General features: G+C 47.7%; 1 protein-coding gene across 3 annotated transcripts in view; it reads right to left on the reverse strand.

The window, feature by feature from the left end:
- The window catches only part of LOC119971631 (dual specificity protein phosphatase 8-like), a 275,181-nt gene that overhangs the window by 19,364 nt on the left and 238,576 nt on the right, over positions 1–17,241 (reverse strand). The window contains exon 1 of one of the 3 annotated variants that reach the window (XM_038807454.1): positions 2,473–2,591. The exons of 1 other annotated variant lie outside the window; for it this stretch is intronic. In XM_038807454.1, the coding sequence (XP_038663382.1) occupies positions 2,473–2,518 (46 nt within the window). In that variant the 5' untranslated portion in view covers positions 2,519–2,591. Of the gene's footprint in view, positions 1–1,572; positions 1,878–2,472; positions 2,592–17,241 lie in introns of those variants that run through there. One more of the 3 variants, XM_038807453.1, reaches the window with a different exon arrangement.

Raw genomic sequence — 17,241 nt, forward strand, 5'->3', positions numbered from 1 at the left:
CAAAAGAAATTGGATTTATACTGAAAATGGCAGCATTTGCAGAGCTACGGGGAAGAAAGTACAGAAGTGGGACAAATTAGTCGCTTTTTCAGGCAGCCACCACCACGACGATGGGCCAAGTGGCCTCCTTCTGTGCAGTATGAAACCATGATTCTACGATTTTAATGCGATACAAAGAAACACATGTAAGTCAGGCACTTGTTTCACTGTGGAGTGCTGTTGGAATGGCTGTGTGGACTGGCTATTTAAAACTCATCTCCGGCCAAAAAGTGAGCAGTGTTACGAGACGCTACAGTGATTTGATGAGATGCTACCTAAATCAAGTATCACTTTGTTTCAAATAATAGGGAACTTGCCTCACAAGCCTGCATGCTGCTTTGGGGGATGGGGGTGGTGGGGCAATCTCAACAATAGCACTTGGTTCAAAGCCTCTGGCTGCTGTGAGCCAGATGGATGACATCATGCTGCTGTCGGCCCCATCTATGTCTATCACTCTCAGGAGAACAGTGTGCTTCTTTACCTCTCACTCGCTCACTCCACAGCTCAACCACTTGTTATGTTCCATCAGACAAAGCTCCCCAGTCGTAGATCTTCCAGCCCCTGCCCTCCACCCCTTAAACATCCCAACACTTGTCCAGTTCTTTGACATCAGTCCAGGAGATGCGTTGCCATGGAACTGTTCCAATAAATCACTTCATCTGGAGCGGGTTTTGGCTCGATTAGATAGCCAGCCTTTGGGATGCTAATACCATTCCTGTGGCATGACATCAGTCGATCTGTGGTGTACCAGAATATGCCCTAGAGAGGCAGATAGAAGGGCCACAGGCCTGCGCAGATCTACCACTGCGTGTGGGATATGTAAGGTTTAACAGGAAAAAAAACCCGTTTCCATTAGCAAATAAAGTACAAAGACGGGATATGTGATCATTATAGCTTTAACATGGTAGTATTAGTCATAAAGCACCGAGTGTCCTCTGCAGGGTGTGCACAGTCATTACATAATTCACAAAGCATTCTCACTCAGCTGTCACACTGTACATTATAGCCAGGATCACGTTAACTCTGGTGAGCTGGATCCTTGGTTTAAACATTTCTCATTTCTCCATTAACCCTTCACTCGCTGTGGCCATCCAACTGGTTTACCAAGTGTGCTAATCTGGTCATTGTTGCCTGCGAATTGCAGTTACGATAAATAAGGGTGCCTTTAGACAGGAAGAACAAGGGGCTCTGGGTCCTATTGCTCTGCACGGTTAACATCACCACATCTCCACATCACGGTTAAGATCAGTTGCACAGGGTTCCCTGACGACTGCAGACTGGCCCTCCCAGCACAATATCACCGACCACTAAAGCCCTCACCCTCAACATAATCTCGCTACTTCTATCAATGCCACTTTCTGCAACCGATATCACACAGGTTCCAACATGCAGCAAGCACTCAGCAAGCTAACATATGGTGCAAACAAATAGAAAACGCTGCAATCTCTCCCGGCTCTCGCTTCGGCATTGCAATTTAGGCTGAAAAGTTGGCCTGCTGTTTAAAACACACAAACGAGCGCTTTGCATACACACCTCGGATTTCCCTTCCCTCTTTTATCCGTCTCACTCTGATCTTCAGTTTCATCTCCGTTTCGTACATCTTCAAAGCAGCGATCAGGATTTTAGTGTCAAAAGAATAAAGGCAAATCCGGTCCGGTGGAATGGAGTCCGCAATCTAGTCCGTTATTGCAGGAGTCTCCGTGTGTGTGTCTTGTATGTGTCTCTCTGAGTGTGTGTCTCTCTCCTGTGTGTGTCTCTTTATGTGACTCTCTCCTGTGTGTTTATATATCTCCCCCTGTGTGTGTGCGTCTGTGTCTCTCTCTCTGTCGTGTGTCTCTGTCCTGTGTGTCTGTGTGTGTGTCTCTGTCCTGTGTGTGTGTGTGTGTGTCTCTGTCCTGTGTGTGTCTCTCTCTCTCTCCTGTGTGTACTGCACCTGCCCTCCCTCCTCCTTTGTGACTGCAGACTGCCGGCTGTGCTGCAGCAGGGCTACAATACAACACTCAGATCTGAGAGCCTTCCCAACTCATGGGGGAGGCGTGTGTGTGTGTGTGTGTGTGGAGCTCTGCATTCCTGCCTGAGTCAGCGCGTAAACACGCGGCCACCTTTCAATCTCAAAACGGCAGGCAGTGCGGTTTCGAAAAGCAATCTGCAATTTTGTTTTTTTACTTGTTGAGGGAAGTTGGGGAGGGGGTTACACGCGGTCGGAAGGAAAAGGTGCAGTTGCTGTGAGACTCCAGTTAAGATTTCCTGTTGGGGTATTCAGTGTCAATTTCTCTCTCCTCCCCTCCTTTCATTTCAACTTCTCAGCATATTTGGCAGTCAGATAATCGCTCTCTTCCTTTCTGCAATTTGCAAGATTTTCCGTTGCTAAATAAGTAGTTTTTATTATTTTTTTAAAAGAATTCTTGTTTACTACGAAACGCAGTGACTAACCTTCGTTCAGGCAAACAACGGGATGATCTGCCGCATTTAGCAACATAAGGCAGGCGGGCAGTGCAACACATGCAGACTTGCTGTTAAATGTGGGGCATTATGCATTGTGTCCCAGGAATGAATGGGACACACAGCAGAAGGACACTTGTTAAACACTTTAACGCTTCAAGTGGTGCGAGGCGGTGCCCCCCGCCCCCAGTACAAAAGCAGAGCAGTTTCACTTCAATGACCCTTAACCCTTTGTACTTGTGTGGAGTTTATAGAGCAGGTCTGTGCGCTCCTTTTTGCACGGCAATGTGCGTGGAACGAAGCTGTCGTTTAAATCTAGGCTCCGCTACCATTGATTAGGATGGTAGATGGGTTAAGTGCCAGGACCTCCTGTCACTTTGGGGGGGGGGGGGGGGGGGGTAGTGGGCACTTACAAAGAACACCATCACTTTAGACACAGTTCAGTACCAGCACAGCCGTCAGTGTAATAATAGTTTGAGATATCTGGTCCATATAAATGAACTATTTCCAGCAAAATTATAAGCCCCTGGATAAATAAGGCCTTTATAATAGAACAGTACAGCACAGAACAGGCCCTTCGGCCCTCGATGTTGTGCCGAACAATGATCACCCCACTTAAACCCACGTAACCCGTATACCCGTAACCCAACAATCCCCCCATTAACCTTACACTACGGGCAATTTAGCATGGCCAATCCACCTAACCCGCACATCTTTGGACTGTGGGAGGAAACCGGAGTACCCGGAGGAAACCCACGCGCACACGGGGAGGACGTGCAGACTCCACACAGACAGTGACCCAGCCGGGAATCGAACCGGGGACCCTGGAGCTGTGAAGCATTGATGCTAACCACCATGCTACCGTGAGGCCCCAATAATGTTGTTATAATTAGCGGGCAGGAGGAAGTAAGATAGGAAGGAAGACATTCATTGCATTGATATAACTTATTTCACCATCTCAGGATGCTAATACAACTTTCCAAGTGTAGTTACTGTTCTAACACAGGAAAGGGTAGAAGAGGCAATGGCTCTCAGCAACTCTGACCATTCACCTCATTTCCCAGTTTTCACCACTGGTTAAATCCCCAACTCCTGTTGCCGCTGGATTTGCCACACAGCCGAAGCCAGAACTCCGGGGGGCATCCCAGAACCTTGCACCTTTGGTTGATTGGGAGTCACAGACAGTACACATTTTCACTTCTGCCTACCCACCTACACTTCAGGGTTAACTGCCAGGCCTGCCATCCACCACGCAGCCGATGTACCCTGCATTCGGCATGCCAACCACATGGCCAATGGGAATAGGGCCTATTTGCGGATTCAGACCCGCTTGACCTGGAGCCCTGAACAAAATTGACAATCAAGAGGAGAATGTGACTTTTTGTAAAAGAGAGTTGATAAGCCAATGAAAAATTGCTGCCAGTACCTTTGCAAAAGAGGAGTCGTTGTGAACATTATCTTCTCCCCCAAGCACCCAAGGGTCATCTTGTGTTGTAAGCACATGTCTGGATTACCCAGGGTGGGGAACTCCTAGATAATCAGCAATGAAAGTGCCAGAGATCCTCAAATTTCTTGACAATTATTACAGTTGTGCTGGACTGAGAGCCTACATAATGGACACAATTTAGCTTCAGAGAATCCATATCTATAGAACCCCTAGAGTGCAGAAGGAGGCCATTTGAGTCTGCACCGACCCTCTGAAGGAGCACTCCACCTAGACCCACTCCCGCACCCCATCCCCGTAAACCCAACTAATCTGCACATCTTTGGACATGAAGGGGTAAATTTATCATGGCCAATCCACCTAACCTGCGCATCTTTGGACTGTGAGAGGAAACGGGGGCACGCGGAGGAAACCCATGCAGACATGGGGAGAAAGTGCAAACTCCACCAGAGAATCATACTTGTGATTCAGTGCTATTATTTCTAAAATATTGGGAGGTTTTCATTCTGACCCCCAATATTATACAGTCACTTCACTGAAATGTGCTTGTGTCAACAGAGTGAACTCCAACTGCCATTTGACTAACATTTTACAGTTTTTGCCTTCTCTTTCTTTCAGGACAGGCACTGCAATTGTTTTATGTTTTAAAAAAAAATTAAGAGTATCCAATTCATTTTTTCCAATTAAGGGGCAATTTAGCATGGCCAATCCACATCTTGTGTATTGTGGGGGCAAAACCCACGGCAACATGGTGGAATGTGCAAACTCCACATGGACAGTGGGCCAGGGACAGGATCGAATCTGGGACCTCGGTGCCATAAAGCAGCCAGTGCTAACCACTGTGCCACCATGCTGCCCTCTGCAATTGTTAACTTGGCTGTTGCAAGGTGAGTTATTGAAAGGAATATCCCGGACTGCACACTCAATACCGTTGAGGAGTCCCTTGAAAAATAATCACTTTCGAAGGTGTGCCTCCTATGTTGGAATTCACTGCCTGAAGGATGGTGGAAACTGATTCAACAGCAGGTTTCAAAAGGGGATTGAAATGTATTGTTGCAACTGAAAAATAAATGCAGGGCTCTGAGTAAAGGATGGAAGAGTAGGACGATAGAAGAATCCCTACAGTACAGAAGGAGGCCATTGGGACCATTGAGTCTGCACTGACAATCTGAAAGAGCATCCCACCAAGGCCCACATCTCCACCGTATCCCACTCCTGCCTTATCTCCATAACCCCACTTAACCTGACATCTTTGGACACAAAAGGGCAATTTAGCATGGCTAATCCACCTAACCTGCACATCTTTGGACTGCAAAAAGAAACGGGAGCACCTGGAGGAAACCGATGCAGACACGGAGAGAACATGCAAACTCCACGCAATCAAGGCTGGAATTGAACCTGGGTCCCTGGCACTGTGAGACAGCAGTGCTAACCACACCGTGTCTCAAAGAGCTGACACCGGTATGATGGGCTGAATGACCTCCTGTGCGATAGGATTCTTGATTGTTGGCTGATACACCCCTGGTGCATTGAAGGTACATGTCAGTCATTCAGAGTGTGTTTATATTAAGCAGCCAACTTTTTGATCGCTAATTCAAATGGAGCACTTCAGGAATGGCAGGAAAACAAGTCATTGTACTAAACATAGAAAATGGGAGCAGGAGGAGGCCATTTGGCCCTTCGAGCCTGCTCTGCCAATCATTAAGATCATGGCTGATCATCCAACTCAATAGCCTAACCCCGCCCACCCATATCCTTTGATCTTCCTCACCCCAAGAGCTATATCTAACTGCCTCTTGAAAACATACAATACTCCATTACTTCCTGTGATAACAAATTCCACAAGCTCACCACTCTCTGGGTGAAAAGATTTCTCCTCAACTCAGTCCTAAACGGTCTATCCTGTATCCTCAGACAGTGACCCCTGGTTCTGGGAATCCCCAACATCGGGAATATCCTTCTTGCATCTACCCTGTCCAGTCCTGTTAAAATCTTATAGGTTTCTACAAGATCCTCCATCATTCTTCTGAACTCCAGTGAATACAATCCTAACTAATTCAATCTCGCCTCATCCGTTAGCCCTGCCACCCCAGGAATCAGTCTGGTAAACCTTCACTGCACCCCCTCCAGAGCAAGAACTTTCTCCCTCAGATGAGGAGACCAAAACTTTACACAATAATCCAGATGTGGTCTCACCAATGCGCTATATAATTGTAGCAAGACATCCTTGTTCCTGTACTCGAATCCTCTCTCTATGAAGGCCAACATACCATTTGCTTTCTTTACCGCCTGCTGTACCTGCATGCTTACCTTCAGCGACTGGTGTACGGGAACAACCAGTTCACATTGCACATTCCCTCTCCTAATTTATGACCATTCAGATAATAGTCTGCCTTCCTTTTTTGCTAGCAAAGTGGATAAATCATGCATTTATCCAAATTATACTGCATCTGCTTTAATTTTACCCAATCACTCAACTTGTCTAAATCACACTGAGGGATCGCTGCATCCTCCTCACAGCTCACCCTCCCATTCAACTTTGTGTCATCTTTCCCACCCAACTTTGTGTCATCTAATGATGGGGCAATTCAGGAACATTCAGTGTCTGTTTTCTGTACAGAGGCTTGAGATTCTGATCAATGTATCAATTTTCAATAACCACTGGGATTTCCACACCGCCAGTCAACATGTTAGCCCAGCCATACATTCAGGAGACGAGAAAGATCAAAGTCTCAAACCCTCATTTCTCTTGCAGCATCTGGTTGCACAATGAATTAGTGGTGGGAATGTTAGGATTAGCATTCACTTGGACTAAGAGGAGGCAGTCATCTGTTAGCATGCCAGATGCACAACATCATCCACCTGATCCTACTGGAAAGGGTGCAGGCCTGCACTGGGCCATGGGGGCTCAACTGTGATGCCCCCAGTAGTCAAATTGCCTGCCGACCCTGGCTGCCAAGAGTTCACATGTAAATAATGTGGGCTGGGTAAAGGAATCAGAGTGCATTGGGTGCTTGTTGAACTTACTCCATCAGCAAGGATTTAATGGCTTCGAGGTGGGGTGAGGGATGGTGGCATGGCAAGTGAGTGAGGGGCAGGGAAAAAACTGAAAAGCAGAGTAAAAATAGAAAAAGTGTTTACTTAAAGCTCTCTTTTCATTGACCACCTGAAGTTGTATGTCAGTGAAGGAAACAACACCCAGGTGGTGTTAACGTGGTTGCATTTTTAGGATAAACTTGGCACTATTGAAAACGCTGCAAAGCAATTGCTATCCTTGAGCCCCCCTCCTCTCCCGGCGCCACTTCCACAGAAGCCCCAGGGGTGCCATTTACAATGTGACCACTACTAAACACATTTCCTTTCCAGACTAACTCACACATTTTATCAGCATTTCGTCACCTCCACTTAAAACACATTTTGCCCTCAGAAGGAAATGTGTTCTTTTCTGCTTTTCATGTTTTGCAACCACCACAGACATCACCCTCATCATCATTTCCCGCCCCTTTTCTCGGAAAGCAGCAAGAAGTTAGCTGCGAGCCCAGCCAGCATTCCAGCATAGTTTCCCTCCACTTCCTTATGCATTTGTTCCTTGTCAAGGTTTTTAAAAAGCCTTTCTTGTCCTGTTGCAGTGTAAGCGTTCTGGGAATCCAGCCAGAGTTCCCTGTCCCAATCGCCCGCCCCAGTCTGGGTGGGAAGGTTCATTGACGACATTTCGGGGTTTTTTTTCTCTTTCCTTGCATTTTTGTGAGAGCCGGCTGGCCAAATTTAGATTCGTGTCGAAAGGGAAAAAACTCAGTCACCGTCTTGGAAATGTGTACTTATAATGTGGTGACCTCATGCTTATGCAAGAGCCCAGCTAATCGCCAGGAGATAAAAATGCTAAAATGGGTCACTGCAGCAGCTGAAGGCTGTTTAAGGTTGGCCCAGCAAAGATGTTAAAAATGAAGCTTATCTGGCAGCATTTAATAGCGGCTGAATTTAAATGTTCAATATGTTTCTGTTTAAAATTTTTCCCTTTTAACTTTTGAGGCCTATAATGTTACCCCTTTCCCCCCTCCCTCTGCTCACAGCCTGCATCAGCTGTGGGAGACAGATCCTGCCTCCTGCATTAGGCCTAGTTTGATGGAACAATATAGTTGATCTAAGTGTCAACGAATAAGAAACAGCAGAATAATAGGTTATCCAATAACTTGCATTTAAATAGCACCTCTCACAACCCGTTCAAGTGTAGTTACTGTTGTAATATAGGAAATGTGGCCGCTAATATGTGCAGAGCAAGTTCTCACAAAAAGCATGATATGGCCAAATTATATTTTTAGTGCCAGTGGTAGAATATACATATAGGCCAGCACACCGAGCTGAACTCCTGCTCTTTTCCAAATAATCCTTTATTGTAAAGTATTTTTGTTCAACAAATTTTCAACAATTTTACAATACAAAACAACCTCACAAAGGCCTGTTTTCAAATAATCCTGCGAGATTTTATTTACATCCACCTGGAGAGTAGATGGAACCTCAATTTAATATCTCATTTTCCAATATGGGCATCACGGTAGCACAGTAGTTAGCACAGTTGCTTCACAGCTCCCAGGTTGAGTCCCGGCTTGGGTCACTGTCTGTGTGGAGTTTGCATGTTCTCCCCGTGTCTGCTCCGGGTGCTCAAGTTTCCTCCCACAGTCCAAAGATGTGCAGGTTAGGCGAATTGGCCATGCTAAATTGCCCTTAGTGTCCACAAAGGTTAGGTGGGGTTGCTTGGTAGGGTGAAGGAGTGGGTTTAAGTGAGGTGCTCTTTCCAAGGGCCGGTGCAGAATCGATGGGCTGAATGGCGTCCTTCTGCACTGTAAATTCTATGATATCACCTCTGACTGTGCAGCACCTCCTCAGTCAACACAGGAGTGTCAAGGTGGACCTGAACCCCAGATATTCTGTGTATTACCACGGAGCAAAAAAAATCTTGGTCCAAACAAGCTCGATACAAGTAAAAAGAGTCCCAACAATAGCAAAGGAAATCTTCCCAACCGAATGATAATTTGCAATCAGCGTCTATAAGGTGACCATCAATTGTGAACGTCCCTGAACGGGAATGGATGAAACTCTCAGCTCCCTGAAGTTCTCTAGGTCTCATGTCAGCTGCAAAGAAGTTTTTTTGATGAGACAAGCAGCCTGGCTGCACACTCAATCTTCCTCAAAGTAAAAGGATTAAGGAAGTTGGTGATGTGTTATCTGTGTTGGTCTAACATCGACTGCAACTGGATGCAGTAAAACGAGAAACAGGCTTCTGACACAGGAGATGGTCCAACACTGTTTTATTGAACCTGTTGATTGCTGTACATTATCTGCTGTGGGTTGACACTCTATTAACCTAACGGATAACCTCCTACTGGCTTGACCAGACTAGCTCTCTATCACATGGTGATGATGTTCATTGGTCTGTGCACTGCGACTATCTCCCTGGCCGTGTCCTGTGCGAGAGAGGGAGAGCCTTAATGCCCTGTGGGCTTTATAGTGGCGGTGTCCTGTCTGGTAATTGGTTAGAACATAGAACAGTACAGCACAGAACAGGCCTTTCGGCCCTCGATGTTGTGCCGAGCATTGTCCGAAACCAAGATCAAACTATCCCACTCTCTGTCATTCTGGTGTGCTCCATGTGCCTATCCAATAACCGCTTGGAAGATCCTAAAGTGTCTGACTCCACCATCACAGCAGGCAGTCCATTCCACATCCTAACCACTCTCTGAGTAAAGAACCTACCTCGGATATCCCTCCTATATCTCCCACCCTGAATCTTATAGTTATGCCCCCTTGTAACAGCTACATCCACCCGAGGAAATAGTCTCTGAACGTCCACTCTATCTATTCCCCTCATCATCTTATAAACCTCTATTAAGTCGCCTCTCATCCTCCTCCGCTCCAAAGAGAAAAGCCCTAGCTCCCTCAATCTTTCCTCATAAGACCTACCCTCCAAACCAGGCAGCATCCTGGTAAATCTCCTTTGCACCCTTTCCAATGCTTCCACATCCTTCCTAAAGTGAGGTGACCAGAACTGCACACAATACTCCAAATGTGGTCTCACTAGGGTCATGTACAGTTGCAGCATAACCCCGCGGCTCTTAAACTCAAGCCCCCTGTTAATAAATGCTAACACACTGTAAGCCTTCTACACGGCTCTATCCACTTGAGTGTCAACCTTCAGAGATCTGAGGACATGAACCCCAAGATCTCTCTGTTCCTCCACATTCCTCAGAACTCTGCCGTTGATTCTGTAATCCACATTCAAATTTTTCCTACCAAAATGAATCACCTCGCACTTATCAGGGTTAAACTCCATCTGCCATTTTTCAGCCCAGCTCTGTATCCTATCAATGTCTCTTTGCAGCCTACAACAGCCCTCCACCTCATCCACTACTCCACCAATCTTGCTGTCATCAGCAAAGTTACTGACCCACCCGTCAGCCCCCTCCTCCAAGTCATTGATAAAAATCACAAATAGCAGAGGACCCAGCACTGATCCCTGTGGTACACCGCTGGTAACTGGTCTCCAGTCTGAAAATTTTCCATCCACCACCACCTTCAATGTGATAGCCAGTTACTTATCGAATTGGCCAAATTTCCCTCTATCCCACACCTCCTTACATTCTTCATGAGCCGACCATGGGGAACCTTATCAAACGCCTTACTAAAATCCATGTATACGACATCAACTGCTCTACCTTCATCTGCACATTTAGTTACTTCCTCAAAGAATTCAATCAAATTTGTGAGGCAAGACTTACCCTTCACGAATCCGTGTTGACTATCCCGGATTAAGCTGCATCTTTCTAAATGGTCATAAATCCTATCCTTCACGACCTTTTCCATTAACTTACCGACCACCGAAGTAAGACTAACTGGCCTATAATTACCAGGGTCATTCCTATTCCCTTTCTTAAACAGAGGAACAACATTCGCCACTCTGCAGTCCTCTGGCACTAACCCCGTGGACAGCGAGGACCCAAAGATCAAAGCCAAAGGCTCTGCAATCTCATCCCTTGCCTCCCAAAGAAACCTTGGATATATCCCATCTGGCCCAGGGGACTTGTCGACCCTCAGGTTTTTTCAAAATTGCTAATACATCCTTCCTCAGAACATCTACCTCCTCCAGCCTACCCGCCTGTATCACACTCTCATCCTCAAAAACATGGCCCCTCTCCTTGGCGAACACTGAAGAAAAGTATTCATTCAACACCTCTATTTCTTCTGACTCCATGCACAAGTTCCCACTACTGTCCTTGACCGGACCTACCCTCACACTGGTCATTCTTTTATTTCTCACTTAAGAGTAAAAAGCCTTGGGGTTTTCCTTGATCCGACCCGTCAAGGACTTCTCATGCCCCTTCCTAGCTCTCCTAAGCCCTTTTTTAAAGCTCATTCCTTGCTACCTTGTAACCCTCAAGCGACCCAACTGAACATTGTTTTCTCATCCTTACATACTCTTCCTTTTTCCTCTTGACAAGGCATTCAACTCTATTGTGAACCATGGTTCCCTCACACGGCCATTTCCTCCCTGCCTGACAGGGACATAAATATCAAGTATTTATTCCTTGAACAAGCTCCACTTTTCATTTGTGCCTTAACCTGACAGTTTCTGTTCCCATCTTATTCTCCCTAATTCTTGCCTAATCACATCATAATTACCCCTCCCCCAATCATAAACCTTGCCCTGCCATAAGGCCCTATCCCTCTCCATTACTATAGTGAAAGACACCGAATTGTGGTCACTATCTCCAAAGTGCTCTCCCACAAACAAATCTAACTCTTGGCCCGGTTCATTACCCAGTACCAAATCAAATGTGCCCCGCAGCCCCCCCCCACTCTTGTCGGCCGATCCACATATTGTGTCAGGAAACCCTCCTGCACACACTGTACAAAAACTGCCCCATCCGAACTGTTCGACCTATAGAGGTTCCAATCAATATTTGGAAAGCTAAAGTCACCCATGACAACTACCCTGAGACCTCCACACCTATCCATAATCTGTTTTGCTATTTTGTGTGTCGTGTGTGTTCACTGGTTATCCTGTGTGTCAATCACTGCCTGTCTGCATCTCATGATATACATGAGTGGATATTATGACAGTTAGGATCTGATCTACTCTCATAGCCTGTCGACATCTAACACAGTGCAAAATACTGCAGATATTACAACTCTAAAACATGGTCTCTCAGGAAATGTAGCTGTGAGAGCTGGGATCAGTGGATCAGTGTACCAGTGAGGGCTGGGATCAGTGTACATAGACAGCTGGGATCAATGTACCAGTGAGAGCTGGAATCAGTGTACATAGAAAGCTGGGATCAGTGTACCAGTGAGAGCTGGGATCAGTGTACCAGTGAGAGCTGGGATCAGTGTACATAGAGAGTTGGAATCAGTGTACATAGAAAGCTGGGATCAGTGTACCAGAGAGCTGGGATCAGTGTACATAGAGAGCTGGGATCAGTGTACATAGAGAGCTGGGATCAGTGTACATAGAGAGCTGGGATCAGTGTACATAGAGAGCTGGATCAGTGTACCAGTGAGAGCTGGGATCAGTGTACATAGAGAGCTGGGATCAGTGTACCAGAGAGAGCTGGGATCAGTGTACATAGACAGCTGGGATCAATGTACCAGTGAGAGCTGGGATCAGTGTACATAGAGAGCTGGGATCAGTGTACTAGTGAGAGCTGGGATCAGTGCACATAGACAGCTGGGATCAGTGTACCAGTGAGGGCTGGGATCAGTGTACATAGACAGCTGGGATCAGTGTACATAGAGAGCTGGGATCAGTGTACCAGTGAGAGCTGGGATCAGCGTACCAGTGAGAGCTGGGATCAGTGTACCAGTGAGAGTTGGGATCAGTGCACATAGACAGCTGGGATCAGTGTACCAGTGAGGGCTGGGATCAGTGTACCAGTGAGGGCTGGGATCAGTGTACATAGAGCGCTGGGATCAGTGTACCAGTGAGGGCTGGGATCAGTGTACATAGACAGCTGGGATCAATGTACCAGTGAGAGCTGGGATCAATGTACCAGTGAGAGCTGGGATCAGTGTACCAGTGAGAGCTGGGATCAGTGTACCAGTGAGAGCTGGGATTAGTGTACATAGAGAGCTGGGATCAGTGTACATAGACAGCTGGGATCAGTGTACATAGACAGCTGGGATCAGTGTACATAGAGAGCTGGGATCAGTGTAACAGTGAGAGCTGGGATCAGTGTAACAGTGAGAGCTGGGATCAGTGTAACATTGAGAGCTGGGATCAGTGTGCCAGTGAGAGCTGGGATCAGTGTACCAGTGAGAGCTGGGATCAGTGTACCAGTGAGAGCTGGGATCAGTGTAACAGTGAGAGCTGGGATCAGTGTACCAGTGAGAGCTGGGATCAGTGTACCAATGAGAGCTGGGATCAGTGTACCAGTGAGAGCTGGGATCAGTGTACCAGTGAGAGCTGGGATCAGTGTACCAGAGAGAGCTGGGATCAGTGTACCAGTGAGAGCTGGGATCAATGTACCAGTGAGAGCTGGGATCAGTGTACCAATGAGAGCTGGGATCAGTGTACCAGTGAGAGCTGGGATCAGTGTACCAGTGAGAGCTGGGATCAGTGTACATAGAGAGCTGGGATCAGTGTACATAGAACGCTGGGATCAGTGTACCAGTGAGAGCTGGGATCAGTGTACATAGAGAGCTGGGATCAGTGTACATAGAGAGCTGGGATCAGTGTACATAGAGAGCTGGGATCAGTGTACATAGAGAGCTGGGATCAGTGTACCAGTGAGAGCTGGGATCAGTGTACATAGACAGCTGGGATCAATGTACCAGTGAGAGCTGGGATCAGTGTACATAGAGAGCTGGGATCAGTGTACATAGAGAGCTGGGATCAGTGTACATAGACAGCTGGGATCAGTGTACCAGTGAGAGCTGGGATCAGTGTACATAGAGAGCTGGGATCAGTGTAACAGTGAGAGCTGGGATCAGTGTAACAGTGAGAGCTGGGATCAGTGTAACAGTGAGAGCTGGGATCAGTGTGCCAGTGAGAGCTGGGATCAGTGTACCAGTGAGAGCTGGGATCAGTGTACCAGTGAGAGCTGGGATCAGTGTAACAGTGAGAGCTGGGATCAGTGTACCAGTGAGAGCTGGGATCAGTGTACCAATGAGAGCTGGGATCAGTGTACCAGTGAGAGCTGGGATCAGTGTACCAGTGAGAGCTGGGATCAGTGTACCAGAGAGAGCTGGGATCAGTGTACCAGTGAGAGCTGGGATCAATGTACCAGTGAGAGCTGGGATCAGTGTACATAGAGAGCTGGGATCAGTGTACATAGAACGCTGGGATCAGTGTACCAGTGAGAGCTGGGATCAGTGTACATAGAGAGCTGGGATCAGTGTACATAGAGAGCTGGGATCAGTGCACATAGAGAGCTGGGATCAGTGTACCAGTGAGAGCTGGGATCAGTGTACATAGACAGCTGGGATCAATGTACCAGTGAGAGCTGGGATCAGTGTACATAGAGAGCTGGGATCAGTGTACATAGAGAGCTGGGATCAGTGTACATAGACAGCTGGGATCAGTGTACCAGTGAGAGCTGGGATCAGTGTACCAGTGAGAGCTGGGATTAGTGTACATAGAGAGCTGGGATCAATGTACCAGTGAGAGCTGGGATCAGTGTACCAGTGAGAGATGGGATCAGTGTACCAGTGAGAGCTGGGATCAGTGTACATAGAGAGCTGGGATCAGTGTACATAGACAGCTGGGATCAGTGTACATAGACAGCTGGGATCAGTGTACATAGAGTGCTGGGATCAGTGTACCAGTGAGAGCTGGGATCAGTATACCAGTGAGAGCTGGGATCAGTGTACCAGTGAGAGCTGGGATCAGTGTACCAGTGAGAGCTGGGATCAGTGTACCAGTGAGAGCTGGGATCAGTGTACCAGAGAGAGCTGGGATCAGTGTACCAATGAGAGCTGGGATCAGTGTACCAGTGAGAGCTGGGATCAGTGTACCAGTGAGAGCTGGGATCAGTGTACCAGTGAGAGCTGGGATCAGTGTACCAATGAGAGCTGGGATCAGTGTACCAATGAGAGCTGGGATCAGTGTACCAGTGAGAGCTGGGATCAGTGTACCAGTGAGAGCTGGGATCAGTGTACATAGAGAGCTGGGATCAGTGTACCAGTGAGAGCTGGGATTAGTGTACATAGAGAGCTGGGATCAGTGTACCAGTGAGAGCTGGGATCAGTGTACCAGTGAGGGCTGGGATCAGTGTACACAGAGAGCTGGGATCAGTGTACCAGTGAGAGCTGGGATCAGTGTACATAGAGAGCTGGGATCAGTGTACATAGACAGCTGGGATCAGTGTACATAGAGAGCTGGGATCAGTGTACCAGTGAGAGCTGCGATCAGTGTACCAGTGAGAGCTGCGATCAGTGTACCAGTGAGAGCTGCGATCAGTGTACCAGTGAGAGCTGGGATCAGTGTACAAGGGAGAGCTGGGATCAGTGTACAAGGGAGAGCTGGGATCAGTGTACGTAGAGAGCTGCGATCAGTGTACCAGTGAGAGCTGGGATCAGTGTACCAGTGAGAGCTGGGATCAGTGTACCAGAGAGAGCTGGGATCAGTGTACCAATGAGAGCTGGGATCAGTGTACCAGTGAGAGCTGGGATCAGTGTACCAGTGAGAGCTGGGATCAGTGTACCAATGAGAGCTGGGATCAGTGTACCAATGAGAGCTGGGATCAGTGTACCAGTGAGAGCTGGGATCAGTGTACCAGTGAGAGCTGGGATCAGTGTACCAGTGAGAGCTGGGATCAGTGTACATAGAGAGCTGGGATCAGTGTACCAGTGAGAGCTGGGATCAGTGTACATAGAGAGCTGGGATCAGTGTACCAGTGAGAGCTGGGATTAGTGTACATAGAGAGCTGGGATCAGTGTACCAGTGAGAGCTGGGATCAGTGTACCAGTGAGAGCTGGGATCAGTGTACAAGGGAGAGCTGGGATCAGTGTACGTAGAGAGCTGGGATCAGGCTGGGATCAGTGTACCAGTGAGGGCTGGGATCAGTGTACATAGAGAGCTGGGATCAGTGTACCAGTGAGAGCTGGAATCAGTGTACCAGTGAGAGCTGGGATTAGTGTACATAGAGAGCTGGGATCAGTGTACATAGAGAGCTGGGATCAGTGTACAAGGGAGAGCTGGGATCAGTGTACATAGAGAGCTAGGATCAGTGTACATAGAGAGCTGGGATCAGTGTACCAGTGAGGGCTGGGATCAGTGTACATAGAGAGCTGGGATCAGTGTACCAGTGAGAGCTGGGATCAGTGTACATAGAGAGCTGGGATCAATGTACCAGTGAGAGCTGGGATCAGTGTACATAGAGAGCTGGTATCAGTGTACATAGAGAGCTGCGATCAGTGTACATAGAGAGCTGGGATCAATGTACCAGTGAGAGCTGGGATCAGTGTACATAGAGAGCTGGTATCAGTGTACATAGAGAGCTGCGATCAGTGTACATAGAGAGCTGGGATCAGCGTACCAGTGAGAGCTGGGATCAGTGTACATAGAGAGCTGGGATCAGTGTACATAGACAGCTGGGATCAGTGTACATAGACAGCTGGGATCAGTGTACATAGAGAGCTGGGATCAGTGTACCAGTGAGGGCTGGGATCAGTGTACATGGAGAGCTGGGATCAGTGTACCAGTGAGAGCTGCGATCAGTGTACCAGTGAGAGCTGGGATCAGTGTACATAGAGAGCTGGGATCAGTGTACATAGAGAGCTGGGATCAGTGTACCAGTGAGGGCTGGGATCAGTGTACATAAAGAGCTGGGATCAATGTACCAGTGAGAGCTGGGATCAGTGTACATAGAGAGCTGGTATCAGTGTACATAGAGAGCTGCGATCAGTGTACATAGAGAGCTGGGATCAGCGTACAAGTGAGAGCTGGGATCAGCGTACCAGTGAGAGCTGGGATCAGTGTACATAGAGAGCTGGGATCAGTGTACATAGACAGCTGGGATCAGCGTACCTGTGAGAGCTGGGATCAGCGTACCAGTGAGAGCTGGGATCAGTGTACTTAGAGAGCTGGGATCAGTGTACATAGAGAGCTGGGATCAGTGTACATAGACAGCTGGGATCAGTGTACATAGACAGCTGGGATCAGTGTACCAGTGAGAGCTGGGATCGGTGTACCAGTGAGGGCTGGGATCAGTGTACCAGTGAGGGCTGGCATCAGTGTACATAGAGAGCTGGGATCAGTGTACATAGAGAGCTGGGATCAGTGTACATAGAGAGCTGGGATCAGTGTACATAGAGAGCTGGGATCA

This window comes from Scyliorhinus canicula, chromosome 9 (assembly GCF_902713615.1).
Source record: "Scyliorhinus canicula chromosome 9, sScyCan1.1, whole genome shotgun sequence".
In the NCBI taxonomy this organism is placed as follows: domain Eukaryota; kingdom Metazoa; phylum Chordata; class Chondrichthyes; order Carcharhiniformes; family Scyliorhinidae; genus Scyliorhinus; species Scyliorhinus canicula.